General features: G+C 33.7%; 1 protein-coding gene across 1 annotated transcript in view; it reads right to left on the minus strand.

The window, feature by feature from the left end:
- The window catches only part of LOC118190444 (chondroitin sulfate proteoglycan 4-like), a 440283-nt gene that overhangs the window by 19051 nt on the left and 394498 nt on the right, over window positions 1-26734 (minus strand). Inside the window, exon 3 of the mRNA XM_085810557.1 lies at window positions 11833-12241. Coding sequence (XP_085666683.1) covers window positions 11833-12241 — 409 coding nt within the window. The remainder of the gene's footprint in view (window positions 1-11832; window positions 12242-26734) is intronic.

The following is a 26734-nucleotide window of genomic DNA, read 5'->3' on the forward strand; positions in this document are numbered from 1 at the left end:
GTTAAATTTTGAGTTAAAGTTCCTTTCCTGTTGATTCTTAACTTCAACTTACTACTTACTACTCCGGCCAGAACGTAGTTTTAGAATCCCATTTGAATACAAAAAGAGGAAAAGCGGTATTTAACCGCGAAGTTCTTCGGTCCTAGGGAGAGAGATACCAAGTATTCTGTCTGCACGCGTCCGCCTTGTTTAGGCTACTCTCTCGTAAGCTATTATCACGCTCGGCCGTACTTTAGGCCCTTGATAGCTTCGCAGTCTATTAACGTTAAGGGGCCAACTCGGCTACAATCTTGATAGCTTCTGCTATATCTCTTTATTTAAGATTAATTTAGTATTATTCTTAGTATCTTAAGTTCAAGCCGAAGTGTGGCCTTATTGTACACTCCAAGACGGAGTTTTGTTAAATCTTAGTTGGAATAATAAAGGGTTATTTTACCCTTCTATCTTGTTGTTTTCTGTCACACGATTATTCGTCAAGCGATTATTCGCTTATCAGTTCTTAATATTCTTCACTTCCAGCAGTATCTATATAATTACAAAGTGAGGAAATCTACAGTCGGCTTTGTCCAACAAAAAGCGTGGTGTTCTAGGTATAAAAACACTCCTATTTCCTGTAATGCTTATGATAATAGGAAAATGATCGCTATTATATAGATAATTCTCGACATTAAAGAAACAAAATGGCAAAAGCTGTGGAGAAACAATAGCAAGGTCAATGGAATGGAAGGTTCTTGTTGGCTGATGAAAATAAGTGCTTTCTACGTTGTTGAGGATACAGAGACAGTGGTCGTGGAGTAGCTGTTCAATTTGTTTCCCTCGTGGGTTTGTGTATTTACTACCCCACAAGGTATTGTGCCCATTGAAATAATCGACTAGAATAAAAGGAGCTGGTAGTGAGAACAATTAGATCCTCTAAATCTCTTAAATTAATGTTCTCATTAGGCGGGATGTAAATACTGCAAACAGTAGTCAATGATCGAATGCTCAACTATACTGCAACTGCTTGGAGAGGAGTATCCAAAGGGAGAGCACTCGAAGGGCAATTAATTGAGGTAAGCAGCCACTTGCGCGTTCACTGAAAGTCTTATCCTTTCTTATCATCGAGTATCTACGTAGCTTTGCAAAATTACCAGGTTTGAGGAATGTCTCTTGTATCGCTATACCAATAGGTCGATATTTATTAATAAGTTGCTTAATGCCATCAATACCTTGATAGAAGCCCCGGCAGTTCCACGAAATGAGAGTAGCCATTAGGAATGTTTATTGCTTCGATGCTGTTTCTTTGTTTTGTGAGGTAGAACATTTTTCGAGAGATCTCTGCCTCCATCTGTTTCCATCTCAGATTCGATAAAGTCTGAAAAGATCCCTTCAATAGAGCTTCGGCTTGAGCTTCTCTTTTCTGAGCTTTTGATTTTCTTTTTTGAATTCTCTGTTTCTTGTGTTTTTATTTCTCGACTTTCTATTGTCTGTTTGGGAGGAGTTAGAGGAAAAACTTTATCTTTGTCATTTGTTTTTGGTTCAGGTGTCTTCTTCTGTGTGCTATGCGATGTTGGTGTACTTATTGACCGATATGATTTAGTGGCTTGAGCATAGGAGACATTTGCTTTTGACTGACCCGTGCTAAAAAGTTTCTTAGCTTCAGGATAGGAGATTTTTCTTGTAGTCTTAATACGCTGTATTTCTTTCTCTTCTTTCCACTTAGTTTCGTGAGTATGCTGGATGATCGGCATGACAGTTTACACATTTTGGATCAGCTACACATTCCTGACTTTCGTGACCACCTGCAGAGCAGCGAGCACATGCCAGGTTTCCCCGGCATGCGGCCTTCGCATGACCAAACACTTGAAGCAGCGCAGTGGGTTCGGCACGTAAGGTCTGATGGCGCAATTCAGGTAACCTGCCTTAATGGCTTTCGGTAGCTCTGGAGATGAAAGAGTCAGAATAAGATGTTTTGTGTTGACGAGTTGCCCGTCTCTACGGACTTTTATTCCGCGGACCCCACACACATTTTGCTCGGCGAGTTCTTTTGAAAGTTCATCCTCAGAGACTGATATCAAGTCTATTTCCGAAATGACACCTCTTGACGTGTTCAAAGACTTATGTGGGGATACAGTAATAGAATGTTTCCCCATTATGGTCATTTTTAGGAGAGAGGAAGATTGTGCATCAGATGTAATCTCGATGAGCAGAGATCCTGAACGGAGCTTTTTTATGTGTTTTGGCTCGCCTACTGAGGCCACAATATACTTATGGATGAAGAATGGTGATAAATTTTTTAGCTGACCAGTAATAACTAAGAATTATTTAAAAGCATTTAAAAATCATTCTTGGATTTTTTTGCTTTGATCTTTACTACAACGACACAAAAAATTATAATTTGAATAACGAAATTTCGAATTAATTTATCCATATTTAAATTACCTCGTTTTGAGATACTTAGGCGCAAAATTGTGAGTTAATAGGTAGAAATTTTATTTATTATTTACAGAATAACCGATCAAGATGAATGCTTCAAGGTAAGCACCTTAAAGACAAGTCCTGAAAACTTAATTACACGTAACTTTCGTACAACTAACGTTGATGATACTAATCATGAAAGTCAATGAAACTTACAGTCCAACATTTTTTTTTTCTTCATTCAATTCTACTAAAATGGAGCAATTCATAAATTCTATTTACAAATGAGCGCTGCATTTTTCTACATCATTGAATGAACTGCATTAAAACATAATAAATAACAATAAAAACGTGTATAGAATATTTCATTTCTATGTTCACGACTTTCATGGAAGTTTTTTACTGAAGAAAGCAAAAGATGACTTTTTAAAGCACAGGTGTGTTTATTGTTCTGAACATAATTCGACTTACTCATCTCACATTTTTAAAGGGAGATAAACAGATAAACATACTTTTTTCTGTTACTCTTGTTACTAAATGTTTCGTGATAATAATGAAACAAAAGCACCCCTTTTTGATACCAAAAAAAAAAAAAAAAGTTTTTATGTTAGTTGCATTTCATTACGCTTTGCTAGGTATCATGATGTTTAGAATCATCACTAAGAAACTTTTAATAATAAAAAAGTAAAAAAGTATTTTTGTCAAAACAAATTTACTTGAAAGCTGAAGGAAGAAACGTAAATTGCTTTTCAAATTAATTTGGTTTCCTTTTTTAAAACCTTTTCATTATTAAAATTATTATTACTATTTTTATGATTAATATCATTATTATTTCATTATAATTTTTTTCAGAATTAAGATCATACTAATTTTTTTTGTTTTGTTCTATTAGATTTATTTTCCTTTTTTAAATGACCAGAAAATATATAAGAAATAAGAAAGAGATGAATTACATAGAATTTAATATTAATTAAATATGACACATTTTTTTAACACAAAGGCATAAATTAAAAGCTACTAAATCAGAACTCGAAAACCATTTGAACGATTCAAAAACAACAGAATTAAAACTTGGAAAACCTCAAAAACAATTGAATCCTAATATGGAAGGCAAAACTGAAATGAAAGTAAATAATTACAAGACAAAATTCGCATACAACTGATAATTCTTTAGTTAAGCAGCAACTGCAAAACTTAAAGCCAAGTCTCTAAATTATATCAGAATCAATTTAAAAAATAATGAAATAATTCTTTAAATTTATAATCATTAAATGCAGGGTTGTTATTCTAACTGGAAACTAAAGTCCGCAGACCATACTAAGCAAGTCATCACTACATCTAAAACAACTCATAAAATACGGAAGAGGGTTTAATTTAGCCTTTTTATTTTAATCTTAAATTAAAATACAAGGCAAAACTTGTGCTACAGACAAAATTTCCACCACTTATGGATATTCAACTTAACAGATAATTAAATTATAACCGTAGACTAAGGTTGCACATTAAACAGAATAAGCTAGCTCAAACATTTTACCGACGCGTTATTTAAAACATCAGCTAGCGAGAATGCTAAAGCCGGAATGTCACTTTTAAGCAGAGCTGACGAAAACACTACAACAACAAGCGGTTGCAAGAAGCTCTCTTTGAACTGAAGCTTACATACGCATAAAGCATTTGTATTCTGGTGAGGAATACGAAAAGGAGAAGTTATAATAAAGACTTAATAATAATAATAACTGCCTAATTAATATGATATACTTTACAAATATAAATATTTGAAATTTAAATTTTATTAAATTTCATATCATTTTACTAAATTTTATTTATATTATTTTATTTATTTTTAATAATATAATAATAATGAAGGCTCACCAGCAGCCGAGCGGTAAAGTCGCTGAACGCTGGTAGTTCCGCCCGAGGTTCGAATCCTGCGAACGGGCTGGCTGTTTCCCCATGTGTAACGTGTATACGAGTCAGTTTCCCTTAGAAAGTCCTCCACGAAGGTATCCCTCCCCTTAGGCAGATAGCACGTGTGCTTTGTCATAATTAAATAAATCAAACCAAAACAACTAAAAATGAAATTAGATACATAATATGGTGAAACCTCGGATCACAAATGCCACACTTCACGCGTTCACTTTATTTGAACAAAAAACGCCTCGGATGCCGAACTTTTGGAGCAACATATGATTTTCAAAGGTGTTTTGAAATAACCTATGCCATATAATTAAGACTCACGAACTTCTTAAAAAATCATTTGAATATTTTCCATTTCTCATCTACCATTAACAAACCCTGGCAGTAAGTGACTTACGTCGTCATGAATTCGGCCTGAAAAAAATTATGGCCAGATTGGGTTGTAAGCACAGACTTTGAATGCTTCAGAAATTTTCTTTTGTTATCTAGATATTGCATCTCTTGGCGAAACGACAGGCTAGGAAGTTTTAATGAAGACAGGGAGAAGTTATTACAAGATCATAAAAATGAATTCAAAACGATAAAAAGCTGCAACAATGTATCAGTAACGAAACAACAACGAAAGGTGATTGTGAAAGAAATGTCTTTCGAAGAGGAGGAGGAAAGAAAAATGAGCCTTGTTCTCTGATACGCGAAATTTTTGAAAAATCGGGTAAGATGCAAAGTTTGTACATAACAATATCACCCTGATAAAGCAGCAGCAAGCTACAACATTACAATTTTCAGTGGCAATGCTTCCTCTTACATTTAGAAACATTTTAAAACGTAAGAAACAGCATGTTACATTGGTCAAATTTTGAGAGAAACGGAGGTTTAGTGAGTCTCAAGCAGAGACGAATGACACTTAAAGTAACGAAAAGATAAAAAGAAGATACCTCCTAAAGACAGTTATTTGACGTTTTTGTTTTATAAAAAGGTATTTTAAATCCAGACATTAACACCTTTCTCCTCATTTTCCATTTATGGCGTCGACTTTAGTTCGTACATGCACAGCAAAACTAAATTAAGTTTTCGTCTATTTTACCTGTTTAATAATATGTTTATATTTTTTGTTTTTATTTACTGATTTCCAGTGAACCTTCGGGAAGAGTACTGTTGCGAAATTTAAATAAGCAATCATCTGTCGCCAAGGGATGAATTTATCCATTTTCTCTTTATCCAAGTATCTTTGTAGAGTCATTAGATTATTTTTGATGCGGAAGAGATGAAAAGTGTGCAGTGCCATCACCGGCACTTGGAACTGGACCTCTCGAATGCGCGCCGAATGTTCTAACCGTTACATCACTAAGGCGTGCTGGAAGGATGGAGAAAATACTCTCCCTTTTAAAGGGCGACAGGGGATTAGAGGACCCCAATCGCCAAATCTTAGTGGAGAAGAATCACTAGGCACCACCTTTTTTAGTTCGAACGCCACTGTAGAGCCATCTGGTTATATTTATGCTGAAGACATGAAAAATGTGCAGTGCCCTCGCCGGGACTCGGACCTCTCGAATGCGTGCCGTGTGTGCTAACAGTTACACCATGAAGGCACGTTGGAAGGAGGGAGAAAATACTGGAAAACTGCTTCGGTTTACGAACGAACGAACGAACATTTGACGAAGAGCTTTCAGGACGAATTAAATTCGTTAACTGAGGTTTCATTGTCGTTAAATTGTCGTTAAAAGTCAAAATTTATAACAAAAGGAAAACAATTTAACTGATCATTTTAAAAATTAGAAATTTGGGAAAATTACTAAGAATAAGATAACTGAAAAAAATCAAAATTACAGAGAAGGCAAAATTGTTTTTGTACATGTGGAACTCAAAAATATAAAAGAAAAATAATAATTTCCAAAATTATATTTCAGTTCACACTAAGGAAAGAAAATAGCCAATAAACAAAGCCATATTAGGGGAACAAAATATATACCAACAAAAAGAAACATTTTTGAAAATCAATGTAAATGGCTAAAAAGCTTATTACTCCCAACAATGTCCCCTAATTTTAGAAAAGGGATATAAAAGTACAATCTGAAGCAATTTTATGCATTTAATCTTTACATTTACAAAGTGTCTTGAAACACATTTTGTAAGGGCATTGCAAATAGTCTATTTCATTTTATTTTCAAACACTTTCTACAGATGTTTTTTATAATCCCCTAAGAATGATGGCAATCGAGGAAGTGCTGTAAACTGTATGTTCCGAGGGGCGAGGACCCAAATACTTTAAGATGCTACACACATCTCCAAAAGCACAGACCTCAGCTGGAATATTTATCAGCAGCTATTAGTAGATGCATGCAAAGTAGACTCATCTAGCTGAAACAAGGAGGAGACGATTTCGTCTTCTAGAGAAAGACCGATGCAATCGTGAGTGTTAAGCAGTAATATTCATTATTCACTGTTTCCTTAAATCATAAAATGCTAATACTGTAATATCTGGATATCGCAGCTCGCATTCCCGTGCAAAAACTGATGAAACACAGTCATGTGTTTCGTGTATTAATACAAATCGAGAGGTGAAACCATGCCTCATATTGAAAGGAAGTTCTTAATCCAATAGCGGGCACTACACATTATGGGCGTTGGCCACGCAGGAAGCGGTAATCACTTTATTATGAAGGCACCTGATAGATGGTCCACTTTTGCTTCCAATGAAAATATAGATTATTTACACCCATGCCTTCTCCCGGATTCGAACCCGGGCCTTTCAGTACGGCAGTCAGAATCACTAACCCCTTTTTCGTCTGGGTGGCATATTGAAAGCAAGTAACACCAACAAATATACCAATTAAATGCATAAGCAGCTTTCTGAATACCTTTATCACAACTAGTAACTTTGTCTATTCGAGAAATGATGGCTTTTCTGCAATCAATATGTAGAATACGAGAATTATTAAACAACTATTAGAAATATTTCAATTTGTTAACACCAAATGTTCTATTTAAGTTACTTTTATCAAAAGATTGACTTAGTTCTATCCTTAAAGATAATTAGCCATACTTTCGGAAAATTTATTTTCATTATTTAAAGTACACATTATTTCGCAAAAGAAATGGTGTTTTCCTGTGCTAATGAAGTAATCAATTAGAAATCTCAAAGTAATAAATGCATCAGTTTTAGTAACAATAGTCTATTTATTTGTAATTCTAATCATTTTGAATTCTATTCTTGAAATTTTGAAGCTACTTCTGGAAGAAAAATAATATCTATCAAACAACGTAAATTGAAAAACAATAGCCCTTCTTACAGTTTTCCAGATATTAAAGTAATAATTTATCCTTAAAATTGCAGCAATTTCAGATTATTTATAGACACAATGAACCGTTTTTTCTGTTCCAGTAATCCTCTAAAAAGATTACTCATACTAGATTCATTTTCGAAATTGTTTTTAAAGAATTGATAACGACGACAATTCGTCTGTAACGACTCAGTTAAAAATAACAAATTTCATTAGATAAATAATCTCGCTTTTCTGAGGGCGTTTTTAAGTTATGAGAGTTACATAATTAGCAAAAATATAATATTTATGCTTTGTGATTTATTATTTTTCGTTATATTTATTTCCACTAGTACTGTTTCATCTCTCTTCAAACTGTTAACTAAATAGTAATAGTACATACTCCGCATACAACTTTGCTTATTTTTGCACTTAGCATGATTAATGAAAAATGATTATAACGGAGTTCCGCTGATTCGAATTTTATGTGGAACATTGAAGTCTATGAATACTGGCTACGCAAAATGAGGGCACTTAAAACCCGTCTAACATATATACAATGTCTTAAACAGACCTCTCCGAGAATTCGAGAAAGGATAATGGTAGAGACATAAAGGGTTACAATGCTGGTTGAATTCTAACCCAGTTGATTTAAATTGAAGTCTTTTGTGATTGTATAGTGAGTGTGCTTTGCCCAAGAAAAGCTTTTCAAATCCATTGCTATGAGTATTGATTCATAAAATATCGAATAAGATAAAGTAACATAAAGTTTTATTATTTTCAGAATATTTACCATTATTGATTTTTTTGTTCTATAATTTCTACACGCATTTTGTTCCCTCATACCAGCAATACGTAAACAGAGATTAAATATAAGAGCATTTCAGAAGACATTGCTTTGGAAAATAATAGGATACTTATTAAAGCTGCATTTTATTAATAAAAATACTGCATACCGTAATAATATTACATTAGGCAGAAATTTTTAAAACAAAAGCAAAATTATTTAAAATTTTATTATTTTGAAATTTATGCATTTCAGATCTAGATAAACCAACCACGTAGAGCAAAATTTAGGTTGCAACATGAATGATAGCCATCGGAATGCAAACTACTAGCGTTTAGCGATCTTATCCATTCGGTCACTAGTGCGATTCCTGGAAAATGCTGCTACATATTTTATTAATTAATTTATTTAAATCTTTGATACATTTTATTTAGTAGTTTACTTCCTTTCATAAAAATAATTCAATTTAAGGCAAATTTTTAGCCATCGGTAATACCAAATGCCATCTTCACGATAGAGAGATTTCAAACTCTTTATCTTGGCATACAAACTGCTATTATCTTTTGTAATTATATTATTACATAATAATTTAGTTATTGCATAATAAAATATGTGTTTATTATTGAATAATAATAGAATAAAAATCCATCAAACAAACTATAAATGAGTGAATTTGAGATTCTGCATTTCAGATTCATATAGGCAACACTGAAATCTTTTAGACAGAAATAAAATATGGTAGAATCGAAATATACGTGTTATACTTCGATCGCTGATACACTTTGCTATCCACTCAAATCATTTCTGAAAGCAGGACAGGGCAGGACAGGACTAAACATGAAGGACACCATGCTGTTACTATCAAATAGGCAGGTATAATCAATCAAGAAACAACAATCAAGGGCGCCACGAATATCTCCACGAATATCCACAGCAGTCCGATGCTGAGTCACGGCCGAAGTGCCACCGGAAAAATTTGAGGTTCCCAGATGACCCTCAGGTGCGAAGACACAACACATTCCACACATTTTTGAAACGTTTAATCTGTACGCACTTGTTTCAAACACCTAAATCTACGTAACTCTACGTTTTTGGCAGACCCTGTATGATCATGTATGTATAGCGTTAATATTAATAAATTACCGATGCGGCCCTTATTGGACGCCGGGAGAGTGTGGCCCAACTAGATAGTTACAGGTGCCGGACGATACCCGATTTGTCATAAAAAGTCGGGGCCCACCAGCGGTCGAGCGGTAACGTCGCTGAACACTGGTAGTTCGGTCCGAGGTTCGAATCTCGCGAACGGGCTGGCTGCATGGGCGTTTTCGTGGTTTTCCCCATGTGTAACGTGTATACGAGCCAGTTTTCCTTAGAAAGTCCTCCACGAAGGCATCCTTCCCTTAAGGCAGATAGCCCTCGAGTGCTTTGCCGTAATCTAATAAAACCAAACCAAACCAAACCATAAAAAATCGTCCGGGTGTTCAACCCTGTATTCACCTGTTCACCTTCATGACATACAGATTGAACATGTTAAAAATATGCTGCCTATATAGTTACAAGACTAAACTTATTTATTAAATAAACTATACATTTACAAGATTAAACTGTCTATATATTTACAAGACTAAATCGTCTATATACTTACAAGACTTATATATTTAACAAGACTAAACGCTAAAATTACATAAAATAACAGATACAAAAAGAAAAACGAAGAAAATCTGAAAGGTTTCAGATTTTAAATTACGTTGAAAGGGGCGTTTTTTTTTAAACATTTTGTGTGTTACCTTTATTCATTAAATATCACGTTCTTCGCACTTAAATCATAAAATTCAATTCGAGAGCAATATCGCAAAATAATTTTAAATTGAGCATATCTTTAGAATTTCCGATAAACAGTCTCACGCGCTGGAGATAAAATATTTTTTTCTGTACAACGTTGCCATTGCTCGCTTTGAAATTATTTGAGTTTGTTAATCGAAAATTCGTTAAAGTTTTACAAAATATGAAACAGATAATAAAACAAATTCCAAATTTGGGGCCCACCAGTGACCGAGCGCTAAAGTCGCTGAACGCTGGTAGTTCGGTCCCAGGTTCGAATTCCGCGAACGGACTGGCTGCATGGGCGTTTTCGTGGTTTTCCCCATGGTATTAAAAGACAGATACGGGTTGTTTTTGTATCTTTAGAGAAATATATAAAGGAGTTGTGCAATCTGAATTTGATATTACAATAAATTTTAGTGACTTTCTAAACCCTCAACAAGTAAGTATGGCCTGGTGTTCTTCAACCATATGCTACTGATCTTATTTCAAATAGAAGAAATTTTACAGTTGTAATATGCGCACTCCATCCACTTAACATTAATTGAAAACTTTTTTCAAAATTCAGCTTCAAAAATTTTTAAGCACAGTCTTATTTGAGCTGTGTACGTTAGCGGATACATAGGTCCGTACTCATACTATTTTTATTTATAATTATTACCTCGATATTCAGTAAATTACATCAAACATTCAATATTTAATCATACAAGAGCCTTTGTTATAAATAATTCTGCGCAGTTGTAGACAGTCTTCTAAATGAATTTAAAATAGGTTATGGTAGACTAAGTTTTAGTGTTTGGGACATGTTATGTGCATCAGAGGCACATAAAACATATTTATCAAGATATAATCTCATCTTGAGTCCAAATAAAATTGTAATACATACTTTGATAACAAAGCAATAATTAATAAGAATTAATAAGAATCACTAGTTGTTGCTCTTAAACATGCTTGCTTTAAATTTGGAGATGAATTAAAGCAAAACTTGCAAAATAATTAAAATGACTTTAGTTACATGTACACACAGATGACTTTTACAACACTCTGTTAATTACATAACTGTGATGTACATATAAGTTGTACAAGCTAATCATATAGGAAATTTCCAATGCGTCACATTATTCGTCATAACTAGATATGTAATCAACTGATTTGTTTTACAGTAATTTACTATACAAACGAAATATTGCTATACTAATTAAAAATTCAGTTAACATTTAGCATTACTCTCCTTCCACAAGGCTCACACAAGGACAACCGTTACTTAATTCTCCATTTTTATTTTATATTATTTTCTTTCTCCTTCACAGTATGACATTTTTCTTGCAGTCCTACTGTCACATAATTATACCAGACATAGCCTGAGAATATTACAAAACTAGTGGGATTAAAGACAATAATATACTTGTTACTGTATATATCGCATAATTATCTCCAGCAATAAGTATGCCTTCCAACACTCTTGCTAACATGTTTAATTTTACAGTTTTGGTTCATTTTTAAAGCACATAAACGAAAAATAACTATAATTAAAAAGGATCGGCTAGGTCTATTCTATGTAAGGTGCATTCTTTTGTACTTATATAGTGAGTGTATAATTTGCCGATATAAACTAAATATTATACTTATACATGAAGAATGAGTACAGACCTTTTTCCATGAAGCTGATGGCTTGATTTGATAAGGCTTCAAACTCGTCGCTGCAATTCCAGCTAACAGAAAATACATTGTGCTCATCTGAAGACGATGATGTCGCCGCTATCTTGAGGATATCATGGCTATTGAAAAGGATGTCATCGATGCAGCCTCGGAAATTAGGAATATTACCGAGGAAAAGTTCATTGAATCCTCCCACTCCACCAATGAAGACACCGTATTTGACATTCAGTTCAAAAAATCGGCCAGGTATATCCAAATACGTAGTGTGAAGACTGTCGATGATGAGCGTTAATTCCGCATCGGTTCGATGCAGTTCAACTTCATGCCACAACAGATCATTCAGGCTGAGACCAGGTGTGGATGAAAGTACAGCTTCACCAGCTCCAAGATTAATTCGAACCTGAAAAGAAAATACAAGAAACTGAGAAATCTCAAATTTGAACCTCATTTATCAGATATGAAGCCAGTGTTAAGAATATAAATGGTAAAGATAACGAATTTGGAGTACTGCTTTCAATATGCTGTATTGGGCAAATCATTTATTTTAAAATCAGTTCTATAACAAAGGGTTACTTCAGCACTGTTAAACATGTTGAAATGTTTCAAACGTGTCAAAACAATGTAAGTTTTCATTATGGTCATCGCAAGAGTATTTGATGCCTCTAGGCAAAGAAAATTTAGACGCAGGATACACAGTAAAAGGTTTCTAATATGACCAACCATGGTTCCAGATGATTCTGATTTTCTGTAGCGAACAGGATATTAGGCGATGCTGAACACCGTTAAGTTGGCCGAAATGCCTGCCACTTTCAAAAGCAGTTGTCTTGGCAAGGTAATCACCATGAAAGGTTTTTTTGTATAATTATTTATAACATTAAAAATTCTTTATTTAATTTTATTTCAGACAATATATAACTATATTTAAGAAATACAAAATATAAGCAAGCATTTTTTTCTTTTTGTGTATACGTGGTCAAGAAATATGACCCTCTATTTTGGCACCCCAAAGAGGTTTAGGTTTGCGGATAATACGATCGTCTCTGGGGTGATTGTCGAGCAAACACGTGAAACAGAAGTTTTCAAAACTTGAACCAATGGCTAACTTAATCCACTTGCAAAAATACACACACACAATAGCTGAGAATAATATATGTAAGAATAAGAACACAAGGAAACGACGGAGCACTGTTGATGATTAGTTATCCTATATTGAAGAGGAAGTGTTCTGATTGCATCGTAAGCTAATGTTTTGACTTCATAAATGAAACTCCACAGATCACTTGGCACCCTAATCGTGCCTGTTCAAGAACATTTACATTATTGATTTTATTGCAATAGGAAGCAGCGTAGCGAAGTTGCGTCCAAGCACAGCACAGACAGAGGCTGAAGTGCATAGTTATGAAAGATGGAAGCACGCGAAGAGAAAAGTTTTGGTTTACAATGGTAGTTTCAGTTCCCAATTATTACGTCATTAGCGCTGCGGAGGCCATGCAAAAAAGAAAGAAGAAGATCTAGAAATGACGCAATGCAGAGAGGTTATTACGATTTTTAGAATATATAGAGAGAATTAATATTTTACCATTAAATTATAAATTTGATTCACATATTTTTTATTAGTTTTTATCCTACACACACACACATATATATATATATCCATATTGTGCATTGTAAAAAGATTAGTTAAGTACCATACCTACTGTAAAAGATCTCAATAAGTATTCCAACTGTAATTGTCGGACTTCGGCACAATATCGGATACAGTTTCATAAGCATAGTTTTAAAAAGCGACTTTAAAGCGACATAGTTGGGAGGACTCAAATAATGCATGGATGAAAGGCGGCTCACTAATTTACTGTTTGCAGTAGCCTCCATTTGTCATGCGATAATTAAAGGAAACACTGAAACACGTTAAAGCAAGAAAAACTTTACACATCTGATATCGTTTCATACAGCAATATATTTAACAGCTTTAGAGAAATACTTTTTTAAATATGAAATATTTTTTTCAATATTCTTGTCAAAGTAATGATCTGGTTTTAATATCAATTAACATTATGCACAATGATGAACTTTAGAGATACTTTAGGCGTATATTCCAACACAACATACTCTTTATAAGCCTATAAAATAATTTTGTTTACAATCCTCACTCATGACATGCCAATCATGAACATCGACCCACTGATTACCATTCACTAAGTGGTCATAATTTATCTCCAATATCTGCATAGATAATCGATGAGAAACTTTGCTAGAATCGCATCATTTGCTCCTAATAAGCCCCAAACATAGACGCTCATCAATAATTTTTATTTCAGCTTGTCATTACATAAATTCTTGCTAATAACATTAATTATTTACTTGATCAAGAAGTTACAATCCACAATTTCAAATTATGCATAGCTTAAAAATTAGTTGTGAAGTAAATACTATAATTAACTAAATAAAGATGCTGTTACAGGGTATTCTCAGAAATAACTGGTACAATCTATAGTACAGTACAATACAGTCTGTTACTACAGCCAGAGTAATTAAGTAAATATATACACCAATTACAAAGAAAGTCTGAAAGACAGTTTTACGATAAAATTAGCAATCTTTTTTTGTAAAAGTACACGTTAACGAAGTGGACGGTGTTTTAGAGGGAAATTTGAGTTTTTAATATGTTATAACTTCGCTGCTATTGTGGCATGTAAAATCAGAGTGCACTCAAAGAATGAGCGAATGTAAGAGTTTACTGAAAGGCTATCTCTATCGGTTTAAGGTATCTGACCGCGTTCGACACCCAGAGTTGGGAAAAAAGTATAAATAAATCTATTATTGAAGTTATTTAGCAGAATATTACTTAAAATATTAAAAACAGGTGATAACCATATTATCAAAATGTAATTTTTTTCCTCTATTTTGAGTTACAAATGTGTTAAATTTCAGGATTACTACATATGTTCACATAGAAATATTTATCAATATTTTTGTTTTATATTTGTCACTTATATTTATTAAGGTATAAGAAATCAAATGGACTAAAATCTAAGTGATAAAATAAAAATATCTGTTAAATATACCTGCTTAGGTACATACACTAGTTATTTTTTCGAAGAATTTCTCTCTTTTTCTTTACAAAATTGTCTGAAAACATTTTAGGTATGTACATAAACCTAAACATTTAGTCCATTTAATTAACAATATTTCATGGAATATTTGTGGAAAATTTCATAAAATTACTATTTTAATTATTTTTCGTAACAGAAAAGTTGCAAAAATCAAGGTTTCAAAAATAGATTTAATGTGATGCAAACACAAACAGAAAGAAAAGAAAATGTTGCTAAGTATGAAAATTAAATATTGCAAAAATAATCAAGTTCCCGAGCACTTAATATAAAAAAGAAAGATCCAAAAACGAAATTCAAGTTCAGTTTTTCATATCTCGAAAGCGCGACTTTGGATATATATTCAATTTATATATAGCACTGTTCTAATATAGGTATTTTGACCCAAAGTTGGACTTTTTCTGAAATAAGATGCCAAATGTTTTTACACATCGATTCTACGAATCAAATTATGCCAAACTGACAAGTTTCGTAAAAATTGCACGAGTAGTTAGATCTCAAAATTTTAGTTGCTCAATGTTAAGTCAGTTTGGTATGTATTTAGTAATCTTTCTTTTTTTACTACACTTACTTGATTCCTTCTTTCATAGTTCAAAATTTAGGTCCGTTTAAATAAAATTCGCCCATTTTTTATGATTTATATTTAAAATATGTATTTTTAAATGGTTTTTATAAATTTTTCAAAAAAATTCGAATTATAACCAATAAAATTTTTACCATCATCTTAAAGTAGATGTATTCCTAAGCATACCTGAAAAAAATTAGATATTTTTATTCAAAATTTCCGAAGTTATATGTGAATTTATATATTGGCGCCTTTTAAAATTTGGCATAGGTATGATGTGACTTTTTCCGCTCATGAACAAGGTTATCATAAATTAAGAAGTTCGCCAAGTGAATTAACTATTCTCGTCGCAAACTGAAAAAAATGCGCCGAGATAAATTTTTGAATTTCTCCATAAATTTCACACCAAATTTTACAAAATTTAATATTCAGACAGAATTTAAGTCGTAAAACCGAAATATAGGAAAAACATTATCTGTAATTTCAGAAAACGTCCGATTTTGTTCAAAATACCTACATTAAAACAATGCTATATATAAATCTAATACATATCCTAAGTCGCGCTTTCGAGACATGAAAAACGCAATTTGAATTTCGTCAATCGGCCCAATAGAACGGGAGATAGAAAACTGTCCTTTTTTTTTTTTTTTTTTTTTTTTTTTGTCCAAAGGCGCAATTTGCCCTGAAGACTAGTATTTTCCTTTTGGCATTTTGCGTTGTTTCACTCTAAATGTCCGATTAACTTTTCAAATTGTTGCCACCAAATATTATCGCCCTGTATTATATTTAAAGAAATTAAATAATGAAGAATATGCATAAATGTATGTATATTTCTCGTATTGTGATAAAACAACGGTACCTAGAGCCATCCAATTTTGAATAACGTACGTTTCCACCCGAATATGAGCATCTGGAAGCCCAAATTTGGAATTTGTTTTATTATCTATTTCATATTTTGTAAAACTTTAACGAATTTTTGATTAACAAACTCAACGATTTAAAAGCAAGCAATGTCAATACTCTACGTGTGAAAAAAAAAAAAAAAAAATCTTCAGCACGTGGAAATGTGTATCGGAAATTCTAAAGATATGCTCATTTTAAAATTATTTTGAGATACTGCTCTTGAACTGAATTTTATGGTTTAAGTGCGAAGAACATAATATTTAATAAATAAAGATAACAGACAACAAGTTATAAAAACGCCCCTTTGGACGTAATTTAAAACTGACACCTTTTAGAATTTTTTCTTTTTCTTTTTTTTCCGCATTGTACCTTTAGATATCAGCTTTCGGTTCTTAAACAGAAACTTCTGGTCCCGGCATAGAACAAGAACAGCTGTAATTATGCTTCCAACAATCGGGAAACAAAATAAAAGTAGTTTTGGGAAGCTTAATCTATGAGCATTAAAATAATGTAATAATTTTTTTTTCAAAAATTTCATCAAAATTGACGATTATAACATGGTTGCTAACCACTTAAGTTTCCAAGAACAGGGTGGAAAATGTAATTAAAAATTACTAGGAAATTAAACTAATTATGACCTTGAGACAAATGTCAAGACTGATTAGAAATATACATAACAGAGACATGTTAATCGATTGGTTGCGATTACAGGAAAGCAAACCTTAGTATTTGGCTTAGTAAAGAAGCTTTCATGGATACGTTTTTTCTAAGGAAACTTGTTCATATTCATGTTACACAAGGGGATAAAGACGAAGACTACATGCAGCCAGCATGTTCGTAGAATACTAACCTCGGATTAACTACTGGTGAAACTGAGTGATAAAAAGAAAGCTCAAAAGCTCACGTAAACTATCTGCTTACAGGAGAAGATGCTTCGTAAAGGAAACTGATTCGTATTGATGTTTCGATAGTCGTTAAAAATAAATGAAATAATTTTGCAGTCAGGGGTTAAATGACTTATTTCTGAAAAAATTCTATAATTTTTTTACCTCAAATAGCACAAAATTAAAAAAAAAAAAAAAAATATGAATAAAACAACAACAAAAAAATCTGTCATATCTTATTCCTAGGTAGAAAACTCACCTTCGCTAATCGAACTTTGATTTCTTTCCTGCTGTGTGACAGAGATTAATTAGAAAAATGTACGAAAAACTTTTCTTTCCACTTAAGCTATGAAATAAAACCTGTTTATTCAATTGAACAAATCTTCCTCCTTCAATCAATAATACTGTTGCGTGCGTACGGATTCGTTACTAAATGAATGCACAAGTCCGATGAAAAATGAACAAAAATTTATTATTATCACAACAAAAATGCTTAAATTTTCTCAAATTATCACGCAGTATTACAATATCTCACAGTAGTTTTCTTTTAACTACTCAAATGTCCAATAGAACGTAATTCAAAACAGCTAAAGAACGCTAATCCGCGAATTCGCTACAATCAACAACGGCAGTTTTCTAAACAACAACAAACTAAGCAACTACTACGAACTGAGATGTTTTCCTCCTTTTATAACATTTTAAAATCACGCGCTAGAATTTTCCAGTACTTTCTCGAAATGAAAAAGAGTTATTTATTTATTTAATGCACGCGCTCTTGTATTTTCAATTTTTCCGGCTTAGCTTTCTTTTAATATTCGTCACGCGCTGCACTGCGCGAGAAATAAAACCATTTAATTTATAATTGAACTAACATTAGCTTTTTAAATACCAAATTCGTAACACTGCCCCCTTCCCAAGGACTGCACGTCCCGGGCAGTACAATCCCTGGACAGGAAGCTAAACTTACAACTGTGACATAAATGCAACTGAGGCATAAACATTACATTACAATATCAAACAATATAAACAATAAATGCAATAACTAACTTAAACAAATCAAATGCTATCAAATACTAAATACAAAACAAATACTAAACGCAAATCAAATACTAAATACAAATCAAATACTAAATGCAAATCAAATACACATTTAAAAACAAAAAGGACCATGGTCTGATACTATTTACAATTATTTACATTACGTACTATGGCCATAGTAATAAGCTAACCTGTCGTAAGAGTTCGAAGACTCACGGATCCGAACCACGACGTCATTCGTGTTCAGCACTGTGTATGGACCATCCGAAGGGGACTGTAATTTAGGACTCAGTCCTTTTCGTTGAATTGGGTTCCACAACCACACCTTGTCTCCTTTGTTGGATCTCTGTCTAGTAGCTCTTGTGTCGCATCTGGTCTTCATTTTCTCCGTCGCCAAGTTGACTCGCTTTCGTGCAGAACGGTGCATCCCCTCAAACCGGGCCTGGGCATCTTGGATGTGTTCCTCAGGCGATGAAGGCGCATCCGTAGGGCGACTAAACAGGCGGTCACAAGGCAGACGAAGGTCTCGTCCGAAGAGCTTCTGGGATGGAGAATAGCTGGTAGTCTTGAGTTTCTTTTCGACCCTGGTATGATTTCGGCAGCTTCCCGAGCTCGATCTTTCGGACAAGGCGTCGACATTTCCAGGCGAGGATCCCTTTTGAGGATGGATAGTCATGCCATCAGATGCTGAATGCAGCTTATTGTTTTTGAAATCTAAGGAAAAATTGTATTTCCTTAAAAAGTCCAATCCGAGTATGCATGGATCTGTAATATCCGCCACATATGCCGTGTGATGGTAGGCGGCACTTCCAAACGTGATGTTTACGTTTAACTTCCCAGTTATGTCGATCTTGTCACCAGACGCAGTCTGAAGGGTAACACAGGATGGCGTCCAAATAAGTTTATCTTTAAACTGTTCAGCTAAATCTTTCCTAATGATGGTAACATTAGCTCCTGTGTCAATGATCATATTGCAAGGAACTCCATCGATATTCCCATTGATGGACAGTCCGTTATTGTTGCCACTCACTATAGAGATCTTAAGCGCTTTAAAACAGGGTTTTTCATTATCTGGCAACCTCCGTTCCTTGATATGGTCATTAATTTGTTTCCTGCGTCGTTGCTCAGAAATTGTCTCAATTTTCGTACCCTGGGGTGTTCTGCAATTCTTTCGTACGTGGCCTTCAGCTCCACAGTTCCAGCACTTTGGTTTCTTGTCAGTCCTTTTCCTTCCCGTGGCATTTAATTGTCTGTTTAAATCGTATGCCTTATTTTCCGTGCTCTGGGGAGTTCTGCAGTTCCTTCGTAGGTGGCCTTCAACACCGCAATTCCAGCACTTTAGGGTCGGTTTTGTTTCACCACTATTCCGTCTTAAAGCATTCACTGGTCTTGTCAACTCATCCGTTTCATTATCCGTGCCCTGGGGTGTTCTGCAATGCCGTCGTAGGTGACCTTCAGAACCACATCTCCAACATCTTACAGCCACTTTGTTCTCACTGCTACTCCGTATCAAAGCATCGACTTGTCTGGATAAATCATCTAAACGAGCCATCAATTGGTCCCCTGGGTCGTGGACTCGCACAGCTCTGACTGGGTAGCGATCCCTAAGAGTTGCTTGCTGGGCTGCCTCCAATTTCACGGCGTACAACAGAGCGCTTTTTACATCCTTTACATCTGCCATTCGCAGTGCTTTCTGTATTTCAGTATCTCGGATGCCGTCGATAAAGTATTGCAAATACAGGATTTCCCTTGTTTCTGTCGGGCATTCCGAAAAGGCGAGATGAGACATTCAACATCCGTAGTTTCACACAGTAGTTTTCTTTTAACTACTCAAATGTCCAATAGAACGTAATTCAAAACAGCTAAAGAACGCTAATCCGCGAATTCGCTACAATCAACAACGGCAGTTTTCTAAACAACAACAAACTAAGCAACTACTACGAACTGAGATGTTTTCCTCCTTTTATAACATTTTAAAATCACGCGCTAGAATTTTCCAGTACTTTCTCGAAATGAAAAAGAGTTATTTATTTATTTAATGCACGCGCTCTTGTATTTTTAATTTTTCCGGCTTAGCTTTCTTTTAATATTCGTCACGCGCTGCACTGCGCGAGAAATAAAACCATTTAATTTATAATTGAACTAACATTAGCTTTTTAAATACCAAATTCGTAACAATACAGACAGGCGATACACAGGAAAAAACTTTCCAGCTTTCGTTTTTATTGAATCCGAAATTAAAATAAATTCAGCACTAACGGTGTTCTGATTAGCATAACTCTTGATAGTTAAAAGCGATATATACAGGTTCCAAATAAATGCTTAAAAAAAAAGAAATTTTACAATTTTTCTTTCTTTGAAGTACGCATTTGGCACAGAAATATGCTAAACATTTTTAAGTCCGCAGAACAGGAGAAAATATCAAAAAATCAAAAACAGCGGTTCTCATTTTCTGCGTCATTTCCAACAGCTGACACGAAAAGTTAAAGTAAAAAAACTGGTTCCGGTATAAAGCTTTTACTTGAATTTATCTGAATGAGTTCTGGGTACTCAGATTTCGCCAGTGTTTCTTTTCCAAGCACCTATAAAGGTCAGCTGAATTTAAAGTGATATCTACGTAGAAACATAGAAAACTGAACAACGCCTTAGGACGCGTCTTCATGAGATATCTATTCAAATTTCAACACTAGAATCTGAGAAAAGTGAGTTTTTTCTTTGTGGAATCCTGAGCTACGGTTCGTGAAAAGCCAGATGAACTGAAAGACTTAAAATTTTACTTAAACGTAATAGCATTTTTATGGAGCTTAATAGCATTTTTACGGAGAATACATATATATATATATATATATAAATTGTAGAAAGCTCGCCTAAAAGTTACCAAGAGCTGCTGCTCCAAAAGGTTTAAGACGTTTTCAAAAATTAATACACATGAAAAGCAAATCATTAGACATGTAAAACATAAATACAATAAAATTAAAAAACAGAAAAAGTTAAGCTTTCTACAATTTTTATTTTTTACTTATTTTGCAGCATATTGCGCAAGATGTTTTCTTGACCAAAATTGGTTTTTCAAAAATTATTATTACTGCTTTGCTTGATAAATTATATATATATAACACCCTATTTTTTATTTAATTATTCTTTCTTGATTATACATACACATTCTTGCACATATGTAGATGTACAGAAAGCACGCGAACACTTTCAAAAATAGTGTAGATAAACTATTGTCAGTAGGAAGTAAGAAAGTACATAATTTCAAAGAGTGAGGATGTAAGTTTGTTTACGTATCATTCATTTTACAAACATTCTATATGGGAGCTATGTGTGACTTGACACATTTCAACGCCATAATCGAACTCTTGCCAAACACGGTCCAAACACGGTTCTTGCAGGAAAAAAAAATCACAAAACTGATTGATTTCGCTGAAACTTCGAAATCGTTTATACAAGTGATTCCAAATCCTTTATTTCTCGCGTACCTCTTATTAACACTTTCTGACTATATAGTACTGCTACCCTAACATTTCAAAACCTATAACTATCTTACACCTTTATCCTTTCCATAATAAACCATATTAGTGTATTATTTTAATACCATAAAATTAATAAACTTCAGTAAATAAGATAAGAAAAATATAAACAAACAAATACGGATTTTTACAATTTACTTCAAATAAAAAATACAGCGATAACACATATTTTACACCAAAAGGTGTTTAATATGTTTTGGTAGTGCGTTATTAACACTTTGCAATTTCTCTGAATAGCATGTTTTCTAAAACGAAAATGGGCAAACTGGTGAATTTATTGACTATTGATGAGGTCTAAGCACTAAACATTCTTGAAATAGCATTGCACCCTAGTAAAATACCAAGCCTATATTTAAAATAAAGTGAATTAATATATAACATTGTTCATACTAAAAAAAACTGAGACTCGATCTCTGAGGAAGAACTACTAGATTTTAAGTACAAAATGAATAATAAAATAATTATACCGCACATCTAAAAATTAATAAATGAAAAAGTGCAGTTTAATAGGGTAATCTTGAGTTGTTCAAGCCCTGTGCTATTAACGTAATCCTTGAGTCTACTTCATTGAGCTGAGTCTATTAAAGTTAGAATCAAATTTAGCTAGCTAAAGTCTTAAATTCGTAACAGCATCCATTTGTAAATAATATACGTGTTAGATGAAAATGTCCTTTTTATTTCATTATTTGTGAATGGCAACAAACATTTTAGTTCCTTCTCACTCATTTCGTCGTTTTCTTTTCTTGTTGGAACTGCAAAAGGAATAATTACTCTTTTTCAACTAAGGCCTTTAAAGAATAATTGGGTGAAAGCTCAGTAAGTTTGTTCTTTCTCAGGGAATGATAACTGTGTAGTTCAGGTAACTTTCTCAGGGAATGATAACTATAAAGAACATAGTCATTTTTATTTAAATCTTTACTGACAGGATCTGAAATCTAGCTAAGCTCCTCTATTCATTGGGAAAAGTAATGTTTAAACTAGCCGCCCAACCGGTCTAGTGGTTAGCGTCGCCTTTAAAGAATAATTTTTCGTCCGACTTGATTAGGGATGCTAAAAGACAAATTCCGACGGCAGTTTGTCACCATACATACAGATATGCTGTACAGTTCTATTCACAACATTATCCTTCGACTACAGGTATTCTAGATGAATGAGGGCCGACCTGTAGAATATTTGTTATAAAGAACATAGTCATTTCTAAAAAATCAATCGGTATGCTAATTGTTGCCTTTGTTATCATGTGAAACGCCATCTGTTAGCCATTTTAAACACTTGTGTTTTGCTTTGAATAAAATCCCATGACATTTCAAGCACTTGTGTCAGTGTTTACCTCCAATTTTCAGTGAATATTTGAATTTTCAAATGTTAACGGACTTTTGATTCACCCTGCACATCTGCTCCCTCGAAATTACTGAAATCTTCCATCTTATTTCCTTTGCGGTTGACTGTGAAATGCTGAATTTCGCGCGTGGAGGTTTTACCTGTTCCACAGCAACCCCCTCTAGATTGACAACGCAACTATTCAACGCTTATATTCCTGTGTATTTCTGAATCCTTTTCTTGAATAGCTAACCCTTCCCAGAAGTCGTACACGCTTAAGCGAATCATCCTGCGTAGGACGGTCAAATGTAAAATGCAAATATTTAGTAAGTGACTAAGGTGTCAGGAAATACAGTAACATGCTTCAGAAGGAGCAAAATTCAAATTGTTTAATGTAATATCATAGCAAAATGAATGCGATAGCCTCGCAGATTAGAAAGAACAATAAAATTAAATGAAGCACTAACAGAAAATTATCCTTGCAAAATTTACACGTACAAACTAATTAAACAAGAAAACTGGCCGTTGTACTGAATTCCTCTTCTCTGCTCAGTGTGTTTGCCATGAACTCTAGCGTTGTTTACTTTACGTGTTTGCTTACATCGAAGTCCAGGAATTTTCACATCATTTATTGTTACTGACAAGTAAACAATAGCAAGAGCAAACTCTGATTTATGTACACATAAATCAAATTTTTTCATTTTTAATTTTCTTTGAGCATTCACAAAGAAACGAAGCGAAAACTTTATTCTTCTGAATTTAACACTTGCAAACCATACTGAATTAATGCGAAAGCGACGGAATAATGAAACAAATACTTTATATAGTGCAAAAAACTTATAAATTAAAAAAATTGTTTTTAAATGTTTTTAAATAAATGAAGAGAAGAAGAGCGAGGTGTATGTGTCTTTATAGTTGAGTGATAGTTTTTACCCAGATAGAAAAAGTCCATATTTCTATTTCAAGGGATTATTTCTATCTACGTAAGAACTAGCTTTAACATTTTAAAGACACACAAATACGGATGTCATTCTTCTTTTCAATTTTTTAAAAAGCACTACCTTAAAATGCGATGTTTTGCGTGAGAATGCCCCGGCCAAATCATATTAATATCAATAAATCATGCTAAAGTCTCGTGGGTAAATGGAAATATCATCTGGAGATGGTAAATGGGTTCAATCTTCAATTGGAGCCAAGGTCTTTATATAATCAATAAGCAAAGAACTAATTTGTACTCTTTACTTTAAGACTCTTCGTGGATTTCAGACTTTAAAAACATCTCAATCTATTCTGATGCATGCTCAGGATTCTCATTCATACTCATTCTATTATTTAAGTGTCTCGGATTCCGGTTTAAATGTAGCAAGGCTAAAAAATAATAAAGATAAGACAAAAAGAATTTAAGTTTGGTTATCGTTTATAGAAGTATAAAGTTTTCGCGTTAAAAGCGGAAATTTCGCAAAAATAAAATTTTGCACAATTTTGAGAAGTAGAAAATACAGCGAGAACCACAAATTACTGTTTTATAACCTATTGTATAAGGATTGCCTTCTCCATTGCGTATATTCGTGTCATTTAGTGGTAGTACGTCCGGGTGGCAGTCAGAAGTTTAGGAGCTCGAATCCAGGAGACGACATAGCTGACCTTTTCACGTTTACGGCTTCGAAAAGCCTCGTAGACTCTAAAACTGTAAACAAATATTATATTGCTTTAACAATATGGGAAAAAATTTGAAAGCCAACTTCATCGTAGTCTCAATACGTCCTTCCTTAAGTCTTTGTCTTCTATCAGTAACCATGATGATTACAATCTCTAAAAATCCATGTTCATAACGAGATTATGAGGGCTTTAAATATCGCTTCAAATTATTTCGAATACAAAATAGTTGCATTTGCGACGCCTTTTAATTATTCACAAATTTAGCACATATTATGGGATATTAAGTCATACATACAAAATACTCTTTCCAAAATTCTCAGCGAAAAGCAAGACTTCTACACTATCACTACGCAAAAGGATAATTAGTACTATAATTTAAAGATGAGCATTTTAACATGTGTGGAAATATAAAAACAATGTGAGAAATTCTGTAGTTATACAGGCTGATATGCAGCATAGCACTTAAGTCTGGAATTTTACCTTTTTTTCTAAGCTAGTCTGGTAAACAATATGAGCTATAATTTCTCATATTTTCCCAAAACAACTGTAAAGTAATGTAATTAAGTTAGGGATTTATAAAGATGCAAACTGCTGTGTGGCTAAAAATGCAGAGTGTTCACAATGTCTTCCTGTAGATTTCAACTTTAATAACTATGGATGCACGTTGTAAATTAAATTTCACATGTGCCAATGACTAAATCTATTTTTATGTACGAAACTGGGCTGCGGCACCCAAATTAACAGATGAGAGGTGACGGAAGCCGGGGATACCTGATGTCTAAAAAAGGTAAACAGGTATTTATCTAATTAAGACACAATAACACGCCGAATAAATACTAATTCAGAAGTCAAACAACAAAAATCAGCGTTATATTTATCAGCGTTATAACGCTGATTTTTGTTGTTTGACTTCTGAATTAGGTATTTATCTGCCGTCATCCACTATCTGGAGACACTAAGACCTCCCGTGAGGTCCCTAAGGATGCTCTATCTGAAATACATTAACAACATATGCATACATACACCAAAACTGGCAAGTGTTCAATGTTATTTATTCTCAGCACTTTGGCTTATAGAACTGACAATGGCTTCTGCCACCGAAATAAGTAGAAATCACTGTAAATTCTGCAGGCCAAAGAGCTGAGAATAACACTGAATGCTTCTTCGTTTCAGTTAAAAATTCAACTTAATGGCACTCCAGTTCCTATCGCTGCACCGAAGGGAACGGCGAGAATAACTATTCTCAATTAAATAAAAGAGTTTGTGAAATGCCCAAGAGCTGTTTTCAGAATGTCATATGGTAAATGAAATTTTGCTCGTGGTAGCGACAATTTTCTACATTGCTACCCAACATGACGCAAGCAAAGGACATCATGGGGACAAGATATGAGATACAGAAAACATTAGATACAGCTTTATTTTTCTGAGGTTTCACATCAGGACAGCTCATATATCTAACATTTACTATAATCAAATTCTTTACGTGACACATCACAGGAAGCTGATATTCAATTCGTTGAAAAGACGCTTGAAATATCATTTCAGTACTTCCTGAACTACCAATGAATGAATTACATCTATGGTCCTCTTAAATTAATGTAAAGAGATAATGATTTATAATTAATTCATAAATTTAATGAGCAACTATTTCAATATGACTCATAAAAATAATCCAGTTAGATCACATTAACCATCTTGATAACCATGAAACTGACTTTGCACTACATCAGCATACTACTCTTTTACGACGTTATTCAAAACTCGCACATCACGAAACGTATTAATGCATAAACAAATTTTAATTCAGAGCTTCCCAAATTATCTACATCCAATATTAAAGCTGACTAACTTTTACAATCATACAGAAGCAAAGTAATACCT

The sequence above is a fragment of the Stegodyphus dumicola genome, chromosome 2, assembly GCF_044657685.1.
Source record: "Stegodyphus dumicola isolate Sdum_Otavi_A_Nest chromosome 2, ASM4465768v1".
Classification (NCBI taxonomy): Eukaryota; Metazoa; Arthropoda; class Arachnida; order Araneae; family Eresidae; genus Stegodyphus; species Stegodyphus dumicola.